The 20,671-nt window shown below is 37.7% G+C and overlaps 1 protein-coding gene across 1 annotated transcript; it reads right to left on the bottom strand.

Annotated features, from left to right (window-relative positions):
* Nucleotides 1-1,947: 1,947 nt before the first annotated feature.
* LOC110773893 (putative LRR receptor-like serine/threonine-protein kinase At1g05700) lies at nucleotides 1,948-7,807 on the bottom strand. Its single transcript, XM_088250092.1, has 13 exons — nucleotides 7,682-7,807; nucleotides 7,029-7,572; nucleotides 6,449-6,921; nucleotides 6,185-6,323; nucleotides 6,013-6,084; nucleotides 5,854-5,925; nucleotides 5,692-5,772; nucleotides 3,857-4,014; nucleotides 3,525-3,748; nucleotides 3,301-3,427; nucleotides 3,130-3,192; nucleotides 2,838-3,027; nucleotides 1,948-2,641 (listed from the first exon to the last, which is right to left on the bottom strand). The coding sequence occupies exons 1-13, from the start codon at nucleotides 7,770-7,772 to the stop codon at nucleotides 2,230-2,232; spliced, it is 2,646 nt and encodes an 881-aa protein (XP_088106218.1). The 5' UTR covers nucleotides 7,773-7,807; the 3' UTR covers nucleotides 1,948-2,229.
* Between the last annotated feature and the right edge of the window lie 12,864 nt (nucleotides 7,808-20,671).

Here is a 20,671-nt window from a genome sequence, read left to right as displayed (position 1 = left end):
TTTTTTTCCATTTGCTTTATTGGAAAAAAATTGTAATGGACAACTTTTGAATCTGCAGTAATGATGGATTGCTGGCTTTTGTGGAGTTGAATATTTTAAAAGTATAGCTTATATTAAGTATACTCCAATGTTTTAGAAGTATAGCAGCGCATCTATACTTTTATAATATATTAATATTTAAATAGTATACGCTATATGTTTGAATATTTTAAATGTATAGCCGCGCGGCTTTACTGTTATAACGTATGAATATTTAAATTAATAATATACGAATATTTGAACAGTATAGCCGTGCGGCTATACTCGATAATTATATTCGAATAGTTAGAAAGTATAGCCGCGCGGCTATACTGCACAAAATGGTTTTCTTTTTTAATTAATTTAATTATTATTTATTTAATGTATAATTAGTATTTAAATATTTTACTAATTTCATAAATCAAATAATAAATAGTAATTAATTATTTTAAATTATTTTGTGGACTTCATTATTGATAAGGTATATCATTTGAATGAATTTTGATAAGATTGTTTTCTTTTTTATTGAAACCATGTTGTTAGACTGAATTTTGATAAGGTATATCATTTGAATGTATATTGTATATCAACATTGATAAGGGCCATGCTATGATTTTGAAATATTTGATTTACCATATATACTAGAAGTAAAATGTTTGATTTACCCCTAACATTGACGAAAGTAAACAGAATTGGCGGAAAAACGAAATTGCCACACAAATGAACTATTGGAAGTATAAGGATTACATAACCACAAAAAATAAAATATTGCACCCAAATGAAATTCAGGTATAAAACAAGGACCATTGCGGTTAAAACCAAGGGCGGAACTAAAGAGGGGCTTGGCTGGGCCCTGGCCTAGTGCTGATTTTCATCGTAGGCTTAAATGTGTTCACAAATGCACTACAAATAAATATTAGCCCACAACTTAGCCAATCATATTACATTGTTTTTTGTCTAATCACCCAAGGAACAAGACCGGACAAAAAAGATTTGTTAAAAAAAAATTCATGACTGACACAAGGATTAAAATAAGGAAAATCGACCAACAGGAGTTGGTCCAAGTGGAAGGGGCTTGGATCCTTTAAACAAGAGGTCCTAGGTTCGATTCTAGGCGCTTGCGAATAGAGTAGACTTTGTTGGGAGAGGTCCCCGCTTTGCGCCCAACAGTACCTCGAGGGTTAGTCCCCGCAATCGCACGAGGGATACCTTGGTTTTCACCAAAAAAAAATAAGGAAAATCGCATTCCTTTTGTAAGTCCCATTACTCCATGTCTCATGCGGGCTGCAGCTCCCAAGCTTCCAGTATACTCCTCCTTATTTCCTTCTCTCCTCTCTGTTTCTCTCCTTTTTATGTTCTTTTCTTCTTTTTCCTCTCATCTGATAGCTCAAAATAAATGAACCGGCTTTGCTCTCCACCAATTTTCTTCTTCCTCCTTCTTTCAATGTGGTTTTTCTGTGGCCAATTTGGCTGGAACGACACTAGCAACTTTTTTTTGGTTTCACCCCAAAAACCAGAGGTCTTTAAAACAGAGAAAAAGAGGCAAAGATAACATCACTGGTTGGTGTTAGAAAACAACTCTACTTCTCACAATTTTGTATTGTCTGGTTGTTTGCTAATTAATTGGCTTCCATTTTTATTTCCACTGATTTGTGTTTTTTTTTCTGAGGGGGGGTAGGGGGGTTTGGTTGTACTTGTGGTCTATTATGTACTCATGTTTATGAGTGGTTTGAAATGCCGCTAGACATTATTCATAAAGTCTTGATTGAGGATATATATATATAGTTGCGATTGGAATCACATAATAAGATTCCTACTTCTTTCTAGTTTTTAATTAAGTTTCCCTCCTACCATCGAACTTTACCCCAAAAAAAAAAAATTTAAAACAAGAGAATGTCAACATAACAATACGCAGGAAAATTGAAAACTTTGGAGACGGGGCCTAATATTTATGGTAATATGACCTTGAGTTAATACAAGAATAGAGTTCAAACAAGAGGCCAAATTCATGGACTTGAACAACATCCAAGAAAAATGGAAGATTACAAACTTGGGAGATGAAGCCTAACATCTGTGATGAGAAGAACTTAAATCAATACTAGAAGTCTAGGACAGAGCCAAAACAAGAGCCCAAATTCATGCTTCTTTTCATGATTAGCTACAAAAGGCACAATGGAACTCAAGCAGAAGCATTATGTACTAGTACCAGTACTACCTCACGGAGGGAGTTAGCCTAACCATCGAATTGTCAGTCATTGACTCATTGGAATTATTGAATTCAGTTACACGGCTATGATTTGTTCGACCACATTCTGTTGCCAAACACTCCTTCAAATCCACCACTACTTGGCTCATGCTTGGCCTCTTGATGGCATTTATGGATACACATGCCATTGCTATTTCCACAGCTTTCCAGACGGAGTTGGTATTGAAATTTCCCTCTAACCTTGGATCGACGATGCTGTTAATGTCTCCATTTGCAAGCATGAAACCAACCCATTGACTTATGTGAAGTCTCTCTTGCGTCCTTGTTAAAACCGGTCTGCTTGTGATAATCTCCAACAGCACAACCCCAAAGCTATAAACGTCACTTTTCTCATTTAACCTGTTTGATAGGTAGAACCTGCAAGCCAAACCATACATGGAACTCATCAGATCACATTTTCTGATGCAAAGGACTTTGCTAAAATGTCCACTTATTTTTTCTTTCCTAATTCTTCTTGCTGTTTTAGTTAATTTGTGTTTGCTTTCAAGACTTGTTGTGAATTTAAGTACTAGTAAAGATGATAATGGGAAAATTAAAAGTGTGAAATACTTACTCAGGATCAAGGTAACCAGGAGTGCCAGCAAGAAGGCTGGATGCACTAGTTCCATCATTTGTAGGGAAATTTCTAGAGAGTCCAAAATCAGATATTTTGGCTTGGAAATTTTCATTCAGCAAAATGTTTGTTGATTTCACATCTCTGTGCATTATAGGCGGCTTACAACCACAATGCAGATACTCCAATCCTGCATTTTAAAATTCTTACATCGATCACACAAAACTTCAAACAAATAAAAGAGATTCTTGCTAAAAAAAGGATCATGAAAATCATTTTATTAGTTGCAGACCTTGTGCAGCATCTGTTGCTATTCGAAGTCTATCTTCCCAAGTCAAGATACTTGATCTGCTATCTGCATCCATAAGAAGAACAGAAGAACAAAGGAGCTCCAATCATATGGTGGTGCAAGAATTAAGTTACAGAGTTCCCAAAAATTTGGAAGTACTACTTGCAGTCAAACCTGAAAGATGGTTCAATAAGTTCCCATTGGCCATATACTCGTAGACAAGCCCTATGTTGGTTTCGTCATTGCAATATCCAACAAGGCTTGTCAAGTTTTTATGATGAACTCTCATAAGAAGATTAACCTGCAGTTTAAGAGGCCACAAATAAACACATGTCAATTCATTACATAAGATTGAACTCAAGACATTGTGTTAGTTTATTTGATTTGACAAACATTGCCTCTGCACAAAATTGTTGGAACCCTTGAAGAGATGACGCTGAAAGCATCTTTATAGCTACTTGAGTATGTTCCATGTAGCCATGATAAACCGTTCCAAATCCACCTTCGCCAAGAACCCTCTCAAAGTTGTTGGTCATCTTTAGTATCTCAGAATACGTAAACTGTCGCTTTGTTGATTCAAATGACCCGTGAGGGCGGGCTTTTTCATCTATGACATCTCCTCCTAAAAACATGACAAGTTTAATGAGCAAGTATCTTATACAACCAAAACCTTCAGTCTTCATCATTTATCGCCGAAAGAAATTACTTTAACAAATATTGGAAGTCTTACCCTCTTGCCTATTCCTTTTGAGGCTCCACCACCAGATAGCTACAACTAACAAGAGGATGGAAATTCCAGCGGTTGGCACTACGATGGGAATAATGAAATTGTGCTTCTTCTTTAATTTGCAAGAATCATGCGGAGATAGATGTGGATTATCGCACAAACTGAGATCAAATGGTTGGAAACTTCAGTTAGATTTTGATAAATTCTAATCACTGATTTTATAAAATATAGATGTTGTATAACTCTCAAAAATCAGATTCTAAGGAAATACCTTATAATTATATAACTTTGGATTCTAAGGATATTTGAAAATTAAAATAGAAAACACTTATGGTATGTTAATAGAAAATTGGACAAACTACAAAAGACACCCCCAACTATAGGGTCATTTTCAGGTTTATACCCACCTTTGGGGACATTTACAAGTACATACTCAAAGTCACGGAAAACCTACAAATTTCCCCCTTCGTTACACAAACCGTTAATAAGTCTATTAAATGCTGATGTGTCAAACATAGTCCCCATTTTTAATGACATGGAACTCCAGATGGACAAACAAATAATAAAAAAATTCTCTACTTTTTAAATATTACAAAGAAAAAAGAAAAAGAAAAAAAAAAATCTCCTTTCCTCCTACCCAAGCGCGGCCATCAGCAACCCACCCCTTCCAACCACCATTGAAGCCACCCTGATCCAAACCCCACCCCATTCAAACCCCCTCTATGGCAACCAAACAGCTTGGGAGGTCTTCTCCGTGACTTTGACTATGAATACTTGTAAATGTCCCCAAATGTGGGTATATGAACTTGAAAATAACCCTATAATTTGAGGAGTTTTTATCAATAATAGCCAAAATTTATACCCCAATTTCTTAAATGTCAGTTTTTATAAAAACTTTCAAATATAGCCAAAAACCCACTTAAATTGACACAAATACCCTCAAAATTAAAACATAATTACCCATAAAACCAACCTCTTCACATTATCTATATTACTAAAACAACAAAACAAAAAGAGGAATTTTTTTCCATAAACGAAGACTAAAGTCCCAATTCTGCTGCTTCTTAATCATCACCACAAACACAAACATAGAACCCCAAAGATTGACCATGAAGAAAGTCAAAATCCCGTTTTGTTTTTGCTCGACTTTTGTATATCTAAAACTTCCCCTTTCTAAGAATAAAAAACCTTCAACCAAAAACAATGGAACCCATATCAAGCGAAACACAGCAAAATCGCAACAATATTTGCCTTATGTTGGTTTTTCTGTTCCAAAAGAATACAAACGCAGAGTCATTTTATTTAATTTAAGAGTGCAATGGAAATATTATTATATTAATTTAGTTTGAAATTAAAAGGAAAAATCAAATACGACAAGGCATAAGCATTTTATTCAACACCACTACAAAGAAGCTCAACATCAGATTTAATCAAGGATTGGAAAAATATGGTTTTTTAGTTTTAGAGTGAGAAGAAAGAAGAGCAATTGAATTTGTGAAGTCCATCAAACTTGAAATAAAATTGGGGTTTTGAGTTTTTGAGTTGAGTTTAGGGTTCATAGCCGTAACTAGTTGTGAGTTATTTGGTTTGTAAGTTCATTGTTATTTGGTTTAATTTTGAGGGTATTTGTGTCAATTTAAGTGGGTTTTTGGCTATATTTGAAAGTTTTTATAAAAACTGACATTTATGAAATTGGGGTATAAATTTTGGTTATTATTGATAAAAACTCTAGTTTGAGGGGTCTTTTGTAGTTTGTCCAAATTAAAATAGAAAAGACTCAATTTTAGGGTGAGCCAAACACTGAATTTGAAGGGCTTGATTTACTAAGAAAGGCTTACCTTAGTGATAGTAAACCATTTTTCTTTCTTTCAATCAGTCCTACAGGAACCGAGCCTGCGAAGTTGTTTTTCTCCAAGTTTCTGCAAAGATAAAATCTATCATGGTGCATTATAACAAATTAAGCATTTACAGTACTTTAGACATATAACCAAATAACTTACAGGACAGTCAAATTCTGGAATTTAGACAAAAATTCTGGAATTGGTCCTGTTAAGTTGTTGTTTGATAGATCCCTGAAATCATGAGCAGCTCAACTCATTTACATTAAACGGAATTGTCTACCTTCTCATTACATTAGCAAATGCAGTAAGACCACTTACAAAGACTGTATCATTATGAGATTGGATATAGAAGCAGCTATCTCCCCTGTTAAGCCACTCGAGGACAAGTCCCTGATTGTATTTTTTGTAGATTCAATAACTAAGACATGATGAGGTATAATTAACTCAAATATCAGGAGAAGTTTGTTTGAGGTCATATATATATACTTACAAGGATATGATTCTTGGTGACTCAGATTTTTGATAGTTACACTTCAGTCCTTGCCAAACGTAACGTTGAGGGGCACATGGATCTCCTTGCCAATTTCTTTTAATTTTATAAGTTGACTTGGTGTATGAGATTGCGTCAACTAATATTTTCACACACAAACGGAAGATTTCATCAGAATAATTCATATGTATACTTCCATACTGGTAAGTTACTAAACGAGAGGAAGCCACTTGTGTAAGGAAGAACTAATTAGTTAGTGGTTACCATCTTCTTGGTTTGTTTCTGCTTCTTCGAAGTGTTTAACCATATAAATCTCGAAAGCATTGAGGATAGGTGGAAGGGTAGAGTTCTCAGCCCTGGTAATTGAAATATTAAAATGTTTACTGCTCCAAGCGTTAGTGTCGGAAATGGTATCTGTTGACAAGTATTGAGGAGCAAATGGCCCATAATTGCCGGCTACGTCCCCAAAAATGTATTGAAATCTAGATTGGTTGAGTTTTTCAACTTCTGCAAAGTGCAGGTAACTGTAATATTCAGCATCTTTGTCAGGCAACGATAAAACAATACTCAAGGAATCACTTGGATTTTTTGTCGTTGAAGCAGTAGTCATAACAACAGATGGTAGTTGGTACGTGTCGTCAGATTCAGAGTTGATGGTGGATAAGGTGTTTAATTGTGTCCAATCATCGAGGTCATCATAGGCATACCAGAATCGATCAAGAATATCATCTGGATACCTAATTAAAGCCAATTTTCCATCAGAATATAATCAAAACTAAAAGTTTCAAGGATTGCAAACACACACACACACACATAACTCATAGCTAGCTAGGAGACCACTCACCCGTATGTTGTCCTATCATCAGGTGTTCGGCCCGTGTCATATCGGGAGACAAGTGCCAATGACCCCGTTTTCGTTTGATAAGATTCATTAGGTAAAGGCCTGAGTTCTATAGCAGATATAAATGGAACCCCAGAGTCTGTGTTCACCAAACAAACATGTATATAGTTTCGGAGTGGGACATATATGAGCTCTTTGTTCTTGGATACGGAGGTTTCAAGGCTAACAGTATCCCACAAATTAGGTCCAAGGTGCAGTTCAAATTCTGGTATCTGATCTCGGGCATCATAATTCCCATATAAGAAACGTGCTCGGATCAAATATTTGTTGCCGCGTGTAACATTTATCTTGTAGCAATTTCTGGCTCCTTCAGGGAAGCTCCTAACAGACCCGTATGGGTCTTGATACTCATTTCTGTAACTAGGCAATGTGGATTGACTTTCACCGGTGTCTATGAAGGTTGCATCGGAAATGTATTTAATGCCAGTGTCCGTTTCATTATAACTTGAATTTGCATGGAGGCCACAATCTATGCTAATGAATAATCCTGAGATATATATAAACACACATATGTAAGAAAGAGAGGTATATATCTTAGCTATATACTATGCTACCAAAATTAATGATTTATTTTTTCTTGCTGCTGATATATTTACCTGATTGATCATCTTGGGAATGAACAAGCAGCATCAGATTAAGAGCGAAACCAGCAACCAGAAAGAGGAGTTGCTTGGACGTCCACGACATGGCAGAGACACAAACTTAAGTATTTTGTGTTGAATGGATATCATTTTATATATAAAAATAACATAAGTCAAGCCTACGCTTTTTGTCTCATGTCTCAAAGTCCATTTTTCAAGTGGTGTAAACACTTGTTTGTAATTTCTTTTGGTTATTGGTAGAATTTTCTTTTCTGTGCATAAGTTACCAACTAGCGTGGAAGCTAGAGCCAAGTCAAGTCATGGTTGGTCCACAGTTATGATTATGAGCATCATTCAAATTGGGTTGCTAAGCCAAGTCAAGTCATGGTTGGTCCTTTTGGTACCGGCCTTGTGGTCGGAGGTGGACGGCCAAAAAATACGGTTTTGCCACTGAACTTGTTTTGATCGTAACTTTTTCGTTACAACTTCGATTCGAGCCCACTACGTGTTTACAGACTCATCTCAGTACAATCTACGTAATTGTACCACTCATTTTCCCAAAATCTTTCCGGATTAAAAAGTGATCAAATTACCCCTACATCGAGGCAAAATTGTAATTTCATATTTTATGAAATTAAATAAAATATTTTGTCTTTAATTTTTAAAAAGTAAAGAATTTTATTATTATTATTTTTTTATTATTATTAGTACAACATATCACATCACCAAATATAATCATATCATGAAACATAATCGTACCACCAAATATAATCATGCTTTTCTTGAACACATCACCAAACATTTGCATATTTATTCATACCATCCTTTAAAAAAAATATTTTTTTGATACTTATTATTTTTAAAATTTAAAATTATTTCTTAAAACGTATTACAGTCTAATTATGTAATAACCTCAAAAATAATACTTGGTTATATTATTTTTGTGGAAAATCTTATTGAGTTGTGTGACTTTATTGGGTGTTTTATGAATTTGGTTTGATGTGAAAATATTGGAATTAAGTGAGTTTAATCTCAAATTTGGATTAAAATGTCCTTATAATTAAGTTTATGATTTTTTCGATTGAAGTAGGCCCATTTTGGCCCGGCCCGACCCGATCCGATGGGCTTTCTCAAGCCTGGCCCATGGGTCGGGCTTGGGCTTTGAATTTTCTAAACAAGCCCGGCCAGGCTCGGCTTGATATTTTCTCTCTCCTCTTTAAAGTCCGGCTCGACCCAACCCAGGTTCATTAAATTTGGGTCGGGCTAGCCCGGCCCGGCCCATTGACGAGCCCTAACATCAAATATCAAGTCCCCTACATCATTTTAGTTTTTAATAAAGTTAATTTCCCTCGCACCGTTGAACTTTCCGAGAAAAAATAAACACAAGAAATTAAAACAAGAAAATGTGAACACACTAAGCAAGAAAGTTGAAACTACAAACTTTGGAGATGGGGACTAGTATATATGGGAATATGACCTTAAGTTTAATACAAGAACAGACCTAAAAGAAGAGGCCAAATCCCAAATTCATGTGGACTTTAACAACATGCAAGAAAAATGGAAGATTACAAACTTGGGGAGCTGAAGCCTAACATCAGTGATGAGAAGAAACTTAAATCAATACTAGAAGTCTAGAACAGAGCCAAAACAAGAGCCTAAATTCATGCTTCTTTTCATGGTACTATATATAACTGGATAAGCTACAACAACGCAGCGTCATGTACTAGTACTAGAACTACCTGACAGAGGGGGTTAGCCTAGCAATCGAATTGTCAGGCATTAACTCATTCGGATTTTCAAATTCACCTACACGGCTATGTTTCGTTCGAGCATACTCTGTTGCCAAACACTCCTTCAAATCCACCACCACCTGACTCATGCTAGGCCTTTTGACTTTGACTTGGTCGTCGTGGACGTACTTGTCCATGTCAATGATGCCATGCTCTAGCTGTGAGTATGACCAATCTGGCTTGCCCTGTGGAAAATTTGGGCTTGATGTGGAAGGCTTGTAAAATAATTGATTATTGATTATTGACTAGATAATAAAAGTATTTTTCTTTTTCTTTTTACCAAAAGACAATGTGTTATTATTATTATTATTATTTTGTTTTTGGCAAGGGAGGGAGAGAGAGTCATAAGTGTTGACGTGAGTCTCCTAATTAATCAAGGAGAATTATTTCCTTGATTAATTAAGGGATTTACTTTCCCATTCCATTTAGTTGACAAATCTGTGTATAATTAGGAGATACTTTCCTAATTCCTGATAGTATCTTATTCCTTGTAAAGCACTCTGTAAACCTATATATATACCTCCTTATGGACAAGAATAAATAATCTGAACATATTGAAAACCCATATTCATATTTTAGCATGGTATCAGAGCAATCGATCCTAGGTTGTCTCTAAATCCTCGTATTGAATTTCTCGAACCCGTATCCTCGTATCCTGAATCCCTGAATCCTGAATCCTGAATCTTGAATCCCGAAACCCTGAATCCTGAAACTCTGAATCCTGAATCCCTGAATCCCTCGTATCCTGAATCCCTGAATCCTGAATCCTGAATCCTGAATCCCGAAACCCTGAATCCCGAAACCCTGAATCCTGAAACTCTGAATCCTGAATCCCGAAACCCCAAACACACCCCGAAACCCTCAAACACTCTGAATCCCTGAATCCTGAATCCTGAATCCCGGAACCCTGAATCCTGAAACTCTGACCCCTGAATCCCTAAAACCCTAAACACACCCCGAAACCCTACCTCTTTTCCTTCCGCTGCCATAGATATCGTTTCCCAAACCACCGAATCCACTTCCTCATCCCCCCAAATTGTTACTATTCAGAATGACAACGCTCCGTTTCCTACCGGCATCACCTTGACCGAGACCAATTATGCCTTATGGTCTCAGGTCATGGAGTTACGTATTGCTAGTCGCGAAAAATTGGGGTACCTCACCGGCGACACTCCGCAGCCCCCTAAGTCCTCCTCCACTTACAACCAATGGTGTACGGCGAACTTTCGGGTCAAAGGGTGGCTCATCGACTCCATGTCTCCAGACTTAATGGGTCGGTTCATCCGTTTTAGTACCGCCAAGGAAATCTGGGATGCCGTGAAGAAAACCTACTTTGATGGGGGGGATGAAACTTTTCTGTTTGATCTCAATAAACGGGCGTTCACCATTAAACAGAATGGTGCTCCCGTCCACAAATACTACAGCCAACTGCAGACCATCTTTCAGGAGATTGATCATCGCACCCCGAATCGCATGCACTGTGACGCCGACATCACTGAGCGCCAGACTGAACTGGATCGTCTTCGTGTTCACCTTTTCCTTGCCGGGCTCGATCCTCAGTTTGATCAAGTCCAGGGGGAGATCCTGCGCAAAGACCCCAAATTGGATCTTGACCAAACTTTTGCATATGTACGTCGCGAAGCTCAACAACGACTGATCATGGCCAGTACTCCAGACACTGCGGTTCTGGCCACTCAACGTCCGAGGGGCCCTCCACCCTCTACCGGTGGCGCTTCTCAGACTCAGAACACAAGCTCTCGTCCAGAAACCAAATGCACTCATTGTGGTGGGAACAAACATAATCGTGCTCGCTGTTATGAACTAATTGGGTACCCGGATTGGTGGGACCACTCCAAAGCTCCTCGCAAGAATAGGAGCACCTCCCTTCACACATCTTCCGTCACGGATCCTGTCCGTCCTGTTGCTCCACCTGCACCGGCTCCTGCCTCTGCCTCTGTAGCCACATCAGGTACCCAAGGTTATGTTTTGCATAGTTCCTCAAAGAAACACACATGGGTCATTGACACCGGAGCCACTGATCACATGACCTTTGATCCGGGACAAATTATTTTTCATACACCGCCTTCTCAATCGGTGGTGTCTAATGCCAATGGTACCCCCTCCCCGGTGATTGGGGAGGGTTCCCTCTCTCTCTCTGACTCCCTCACTTTGGATTCTGTGTTGATTGTTCCATCCTTACATCATAATCTCTTGTCTGTTGCCCAAATTACTACGGCTTTGAATTGCACTGTAACCTTTTGGCCTACTCATTGTGTTTTTCAGGACATTCTCAGCAGCAAGATGATTGGTTGTGGTACTAGGAGGGGCAAACTCTACTATTTAGACCTGGCATCTGACAGTGAAGCCAGCCTCAGTCAAGCTTACAAAATTGGGGGGACGAGTGTTGAGAAGAAAACTTCCGAAGTATGGTTATGGCATCGCCGTCTTGGACATGCTTCGTTTGGATATTTACAGAAGCTATTTCCTTCATTATTTTCAGATTTAGAGAGTTCTAGTTTTAAGTGTGACATTTGTGAACTGGCCAAGAGCCATCGTGTTCCCTTTCCCTTAAGTTCCAATAAAAGTTTAATTCCTTTTTCCCTTGTTCATTCTGATGTTTGGGGCCCTTCTAAAATTACCACTCCCGGGGGAGCTAGATGGTTTGTCACGTTCATTGATGATTGCACACGCATGACCTGGGTTTCCCTTCTCAAAACTAAAGGGGAAGTCAGTTCCAAGTTTCAACAGTTTTATCACATGGTGGAGACACAATTTCATACCCGAATTCAGGTTCTTCGGTCTGACAATGGCGGGGAATTTCTCAACCATGATCTTAATGAGTTCTTCCAAGCTCACGGTATCATCCATCAACGCTCATGCCCGTCCACTCCTCAACAGAATGGTGTGGCTGAACGAAAGAATCGACACTTACTGGAAGTAGTTCGTGCATCCCTCTTTGGTGCAAATATGCCTCGGTCTTTTTGGGGCGAAGCCGTCCTTTCTGCGGCTTACCTTATCAATCGGATTCCCTCTAGTATCCTCCAATTCCGAACCCCCCTTCAAACACTCCAACACCATAGCCAAATACCTCCCACCCAAAACCTGGAAGCCCGCATATTTGGTTGTGTGGTCTTTGTCCACTTACATGATCACCAACGCGGCAAATTAGATCCCCGTGCCGACAAGTGTGTGTTCATTGGGTATGCACCTCATCAGAAAGGTTACCGGTGTTATCATCCGCCGAGTCAGAAAGTATATACTTCAATGGATGTTGCGTTCCGGGAACAGGAGAGCTATTTTTTGGATGCCCCGGAGGATCCTTCTCACATTTCTGAATTTTTTACTCCAGCCATTTTTCCAGATTCGTTCCAGACTCAGAACGACCGGTCGTCGATCTATAGCGACCGGTCGCCCGACGAAAACGACCGGTCGCCAGATGAAAACGACCGGTCGCAAACGACTCTGCCTGAAAGCGACCGGTCGCCAGATGAAAACGACCGGTCGCCCACGACTCTGCCTGAAAACGACCGGTCGCCTGACCCTGACGACCGGTCGCTCCCCCCAGTTTTTGCTGAAATTGTTCCGCTTCAGTCCGATCCCAGCCATCACACTCAGGAGGAGAGAATTGAAGAGTTTATGCCCGCTCCGGAAAATTCTTCAGCTCCAGTACCACACCAATCATCTGCTGAGGACGTCATTCAGGTAACTTCTCTACTTGAAACTGATAACATTAATGAAATAACTGATTGCATTTCAGAAGGCGCAGAGCCTACATATCAGATTCCAAAAAGGAAGAATCGTGGTAAACCCCCAGTACACTACGAAGCAGATATTAATGCAAAGGGGAAGTATCCCATCAACAATTATGTATCTCTCACCAGAGTATCTGAGTCACGGGTACACTTTGTGAAGCAGTTAGCCGAAATACCTGTTCCCAACAGTGTAACTGAAGCACTAGAAGATCAAAAATGGAAAGAAGCCATGAATGAAGAAATGCGAGCTCTCCAGAAGAATGGCACATGGGAACTCGTGCCATTACCTCATGGAAAGAAGACAGTGGGATGCAGATGGATCTATACTGTGAAACTCAAGGCAGATGGATCTGTTGAAAGATATAAAGCTAGATTGGTGGCAAAGGGATACACACAGAGATATGGGATAGACTACCAAGAAACCTTTGCCCCAGTAGCCAAGATCAAAACTATCAGAATCCTCCTGTCTCTAGCAGCAAATCTCGATTGGCCATTACATCAGTTTGATGTAAAAAATGCATTCTTACATGGAGACCTGGAAGAAGAAGTATATATGGACTTACCACCAAGATGTAACTTCACTCATGACAAAGGGAATCAAGTTTGCAAGCTCAAAAAGTCATTGTATGGGTTAAAGCAGTCTCCCAGGGCATGGTTTGGTAGATTCACTAAATCCATGAAGTTTTTTGGATATACACAGAGTAATGCGGATCACACTTTGTTCCTGAAGCGTGATGGAAAGAAACTTACTGCACTGATTGTTTATGTGGATGACATAGTTGTGACTGGAAACGACACAGGAGAGCAATTGAAACTACAGAAGTATTTGTCTCAGGAATTTGAGATGAAGGATTTAGGTGATCTGAAGTACTTTCTTGGAATTGAAGTAGCAAGGTCCGCAAATGGTATATTTCTGTCACAGAGGAAATATGTATTGGATCTACTTGCTGAAACAGGATTGCTTGGATGTAAGCCTGCTGACACACCAATTGAGATGAATCACAAGTTGTGTGAAGGTATGGATCAAGAACCAACCAATAAGGAACAGTACCAACGCCTTGTTGGAAGGTTAATATATTTAGCCCACACAAGACCAGATATTGCATATGCTGTGAGTGTGGTTAGTCAGTTTATGCATTCACCCAGTGTGTCTCATAGGAATGCAGTTGATCGAATCTTAAGGTATTTAAAGTTAGCCCCTGGAAAAGGATTAATGTTCTCAAAAAATAGAGATCTTGAAGTTGTGGGATATACAGATGCTGATTGGGCTGGATCCATTACTGACAGACGCTCTACTTCAGGCTACTTCACCTTCGTGGGAGGTAATCTAGTAACTTGGCGGAGTAAAAAACAAAATGTGGTTTCTCGGTCTAGTGCAGAAGCAGAGTATCGAGGAATGGCTCATGGAGTTTGTGAATTGCTATGGATCAGAAGACTCTTGACAGAACTGGGTTTCAAGCCAGGAAAGCCAATGGAGTTGCATTGTGACAACAAGTCAGCGATTGATATTGCCCATAATCCAGTTCAACATGATCGAACCAAACATGTTGAGGTGGATAGACATTTTATCAAAGAAAAAATTGAGAAGAAGATCATCCGCCTACCATTCGTAAGATCAGAAGATCAATTAGCTGATATCTTAACCAAAGCTGTTTGTAGCAGAGTGTTTTATGACTCACTTACCAAGTTGGGCATTGGTGACGTATATGCACCAACTTGAGGAGGAGTGTTGACGTGAGTCTCCTAATTAATCAAGGAGAATTATGTCCTTGATTAATTAAGGGATTTACTTTCCCATTCCATTTAGTTGACAAATCTGTGTATAATTAGGAGATACTTTCCTAATTCCTGATAGTATCTTATTCCTTGTAAAGCACTCTGTAAACCTATATATATACCTCCTTATGGAGAAGAATAAATAATCTGAACATATTGAAAACCCATATTCATATTTTAGCAATAAGCACTACTACAAAAAAGGCTAATAGGCATCGGGGAAAAACCAATGCCTTTTACTATCACATACCAATGCCTCGTAAGGTGATGCTAAAAGGGGTTGTAAAAGGCATCGAGGAAAACCCTATGTCTTTTACAGAAACAACATCGGTTTCTTAAATCAAAGTTTTGCGTCAACATCGGTTTCTAAAAATGTCAAAACTAAGTAAGCACCAATATTTTTATAATTATTATTAGGTAAGATATATTTCTTGACCTAGTAATGCTAGAAAGTGAAGTATCCCATTAGCTAATAAAACATATTATTAGTACTAGAATGGTTTGGTATGCATATCTTTGCTGCACGCTAGCTAGTCACTGTCGAAACTTAGAGAAAGTCGTATGTGAAATATATTATGTGCACAAATTTCCCATTGATATAATATTAGGCTTCAATCACTAGCCAACTAGAGTGGCTAAACTATAATTAAGGTGATTCTAGAATGAAAGTTCTTATCCCATGATCAATTGTTAATAGCCCATTGATTATTATTAATTTTACCCATTGGACATTTTCCATGAGTAAGACTGGTGTAATTGTCAACTCTTTTTGTGTAAGAATTTTTTTATTATTTTTTTGTCCATCTAGAGTTCCATGTCATTAAAAATGGGGCCTTTGTTAACACATCAGCATTTAATAGAGTTATTAACGGTTTGTGTTACGGAGGAAGAAATTTGTAGGTTTTCCATGACTTTGAGTATGTACTTGTAAATGTCCCTAAAGATGGGTATGAACTTGAAAATGACCCTATAATTGGGGTGGTCTTTTGTAGTTTGTCCTTTTAATTTTGTATTAACATACCGTAAGTGTTTTCTATTAATTTTCAAATATCCTTACAATCCAAAGTTATTTAATTAACATGTATTTCCTTAGAATCTGATTAATTATTGAGAGTTTTATAACATCTATATTTTATAAAATCAGTGATTAGAATTTATCAAAATCTAACTGCAGTTTCCAACCATTTGATCTCAGTTTGTGCGATAATCCACATCTATCTCGGCATGGTTCTTGCAAATTAAAGAAGAAGCACAATTTCATTATTCCCATAGTAGTGCCAACCGCTGGAATTTCCATCCTCTTGTTAGTTGCAGTAGCTATCTGGTGGTGGAGCCTCAAACGGAATAGGCAAGAGGGTAAGACTTCCAATATATGTTAAAGTAATTTCTTTCGGCGATAAATGATGAAGACCGAAGGTTTTGGTTGTATAAGATACATTCTCATTAAACTTGTCATGTTCTTTGGAGATGTCATAGATGCAAAAGCAAGCCCTCAATACGGGTCATTAGAATCAACAAAGCGACAGTTTACATATTCTGAGATACTAAAGATGACCAACAACTTTGAGAGGGTTCTTGGCAAAGGTGGATTTGGAACCGTTTATCATGGCTACATGGAACATACTCAAGTGGCTGTAAAGATGCTTTCTCAGCATCATCTGTTCAAGGGTTCCAACAATTTCATGCAGAGGCATGTTTGTCAAATTAAATAAACTAACACAATGTCTTGAGCTCAATCTTATGTGATGAATTGACATGTGTTTATTTGAGAAGCTAAGACAAATTAAGTAAACTATTTCTGTTCAATGGATAACCTTTATATTTTATACATATTTATTATATATATTATGAGAGTAACCGTCCATGTCAGAAGGACCATATCATCTTCTATATGGTGATAACCAATTTGCTGAGAAAATTGTGTGGAAATTTGGGCTTCACTCAGCATACCGTGGGGTTTGGAGAAGACTTGTAAAACACGACCTCCATGGGGAAGAAATAGGACAACGTGTTCTCTCATTATCTTGTGCAAATTGTACTCCAAAGACTTGTTAATTCTTCAAGTCCAGCCAACCGAAGAAAGAAGTTTAAGTTGTTATCAAGGTCTCTATATTAAATTGACTGATGTTGATCAAGAATCTTGAATTTAGAGCAGATGCAACCAAAAGCTTGACTTGGAAAAGTCTTTGATGATCATATGTGTATGTCCCCACTTGTGCAATATAAATTCCAATTAGAGATCCACACACCCACACATAACATATATTTAACTCTCCCTATGTATATATATATATACAACATGATGTCTAGTCATCCGATACTGCTAGCTCATGTGAGACTCATCACATTTGGCCAGCTGTAGTTTTCTGTCCTAATGATTTTTTGTCTCATTATAGCTTCAATTATTAGCTGCCATGTGGATTGTTTTCTGACCTAGCTTTTTTGGGAAAAAAGGGAGTCGTGGCTCTTGTAGCGGTCACTTTTGACAGGGAGAGGTTGTTGAGAGTTTTGTTTTTGCTCTACATCTTCTTCTCTGATGAAAGTATCCATTTTTCATTATGAGGTTTTAAAATTGGTTTTTAAAATCTGCTTTGATCTTTGAAATCAACTTCACCCATTGAGAATTTTGTAGAGTATAACTTTTACTTTGCATTCTCTACTTGGTGAGATTTGGATTTTCATTATGAGATTTTGAAATTTGTTTTTTGAAATGTGTTGTGGTTTTGAAATCTGCATCTAGGGTTTAGTTTAAACACTTCATCATCCTAGCTAGATTAGATTTCTCTGTTGATTTCTTCAATAGTTTGGTATACATATCTTTGCTTCAGGCTAACTAGTCACTGTCGAAACTACCAAAAAGTCGAATGTGAAATATATTATGTGCACAAATTTCCCATTGATATAATATTAGGCTTCAATCCACTGGCCAACTAGAGTGGCTAAACTATAATTAAGGTGATTCTAGAATGAAGGTTCTTATCCCATGATCAATTGTTAATGGGAGCTAATTTTCCCATTCTCATTTTCTCGAGAAATTATAAAATGGTATGGTATCACCACGTCATATGGTGATGCTTCCATTCAAAATGCATCACGTGTACTATTTTTTATGAAAAATTAACTGTTTATACAACTGGATTTAAAAGTCTAATTTTATAATTTAAAACCATAAAAATAAAACTAAAATTAAAAAAACTCAATAATAATAAAAATCCCCAATAACCACTTCCCTGAGCTCGCCAACAAAGCCTCCGCTTGCCCACTTTCTGCCATGGCTCCTGTTGTTCTTTCATTTTTCCAATCTCTCTCCCTCTCTCCCTCTCCATCCCTCCTCTCTATTATGGGTTGAGGGTTCATGGAATTTCTCTCTATGATGGCTGATGGGCATATTTTATATTATATATTTAACCTCATTCTTAGTATATTTTGGTTGATATTTTGGAAGAATTTTGATACTTTGAATTATATTTTCAATATAGGACTTTCGACTTCCTCTGGAGCAAAACATAATCAAATGGACGAATTTTGGAGTAATTCTAGTTGGAGGACGTTCGTGTGTCACTTAGCTTGATCGTATCAAAATTTCAGATGTTTCTACCAAGCGGTTATTTTCTGGCGATAAAATAAAGGAGCAGTGCGCTGTGCTGGAATAGTGACGTTTTGGGCCTTTATTGCGTGTTTGGAGCCCAAGATGACCTCGGATGGGTTCATGGCCTTCTGGAGAAGTGTTCAGAACGTTTTTATCTTTAAAACAAGCTATCTTGGGCCGGATTTGGAGGAGATTTGAGCCCAAAACGTGGCTGGGCAGATTATTGGCAGATTCTCCTAGTCCAATTTGGATTTGATTTCCTAGTTTTATTTTATTTTAACCTAGTTTCCTTGTGGAGATTGGGGAGCTGAGTTTTAGGAGGTATATAAGTTATGTTTCAGATATTTTGAGGATATCTCTCTTTTCAGCTTTGAAACGCGACTTTGGCTAGGATTTTTGGAAGAGCTTCTACTTCCAGGTGTTTTTATTCTTATTCATTCGAATGATATTTTCTAGGATTTTAGTTATGAGTATGCGTAACTAAATCCTTTTGCTAGGGCGAGGCCATAAGCCTTAGCATGAATATGTAATTTTATTAATTTGCTTATGAATGGATGCATGTTTGCTTTGAATTATTAATCACTGTGTTTAAACTATCTATCTATTTTAATGACTGATCACCATTAGGATATTTAGACAAGTAATTTGATGCAATTTCTGTTGGAACATCACCCTGAAATTGAGGAGGGCTTCTTGTGATTAATAATTGTAAGTTCACTTAAGGCGAACATCACGCTCTTAAGGGTTGCATGGTTTTTCAAAGGGTTTTCACAAAGCTTAATGAGTCTTGCATGTTTATATTTGATCTGAACATCACAGACGGATTGCATGTTAGATATACGTTTTCGCTTGAACATCACAAGGAAAATATGCATTAAGAAAACCTAACCTTCAAAGCATATATGTGGAACTTCATAAGTAACTGATAAAATTGCATAGGATTGTAACGGCGACGGCTAAACCCTAGTTTCTCTCTATATTGTTAATTTTAAAAACATTTTTATTCTCTGCTATTATTACCTCCCAACTTTCAGATTTCTTTTATTGTCAAGTTAATCTTTTCAAATTCATAAATTTCACATCTTTGATAAAATCTATTTAGTTATTAATTAAGAGTTAGTTTAATTACAAATTAGTCAAACAATCTTTGGGGACAACGACCTTGCATGAGCATCTATACTACAATATCCTTGTATTCTTGCAAGTATTTTAAGTGATTTTAACCCTGTTTGCGCAGGTACTAAAAATCCTATCAATGGCTTTAGGGTTCAAGGAATTTAGATTGAAGATTTGTTGGGGGTGGGTTTATGGTCTTTGAGAAATTATTTAATTTCATACTCGAAGGTCAAGAAGTCTAAAAGTTTTTGAGGAATTTGATAAGCTTCCAAAGTCCTACAAGTATATGGCCATTGAGATTATTGACAAGAAAAGCAAATTTTATAGTATATGGCCATTGACATAATTCTTTGCTAGGATTTCCCCATACAGCCTCCGATTTAAGAGAGATGGGTTTGGGTTGAGGAGGAGCCCTCTTTGTTAGATTTCTTTCATACATAATCTAGATCTTTCACACAAACATGTAATACGTATAAAGACATGGAAGACATACCTGTAGCCATCTTCCTTGAGTATACAGCCTCTGAACTCATCCAATCCACAGCAGCAGCAATCCTAGCAAGCACAGCAACGCAGCAACGGCTCAAGACTTCTGCTCTCTTTCAGAATCTGTTTCAGCTCTCTCTTTATGATGAGAATAGGTTTAGAGAACGTGTCTGATGAGAGCAGGGCCTTTAGCTTATATACGGCTAGGTCAAGTCGTCTCTACTCATCACCGAGGGCGACTTGACTTATCTTTCAAGCCCACTTGAATTGGTTCACGCAAAAAGGAAACAAAATAGGACTCCTTAATTAGGCTCCAAAACCCTTCCTTATTTCACAAGGTTTTAGGCCTCAAGGCATAACTTAATTAAACTCTTATTAAACCTTATATGGTATCAAAACAAGAAAATAAACACAAAAGAAATTAAAACAAGAAAATGTGAACACACTAAGCAAGAAAGTTGAAACTACAAACTTTGGAGATGGGGACTAGTATATA

This window comes from Prunus avium, chromosome 3, assembly GCF_965620075.1.
Source record: "Prunus avium chromosome 3, drPruAviu1.hap1.1, whole genome shotgun sequence".
NCBI lineage: Eukaryota > Viridiplantae > Streptophyta > Magnoliopsida > Rosales > Rosaceae > Prunus > Prunus avium.
The sequence above is the reverse complement of the archived record's forward strand: the minus strand, read 5'-3'. Positions and strand labels throughout refer to the sequence as shown.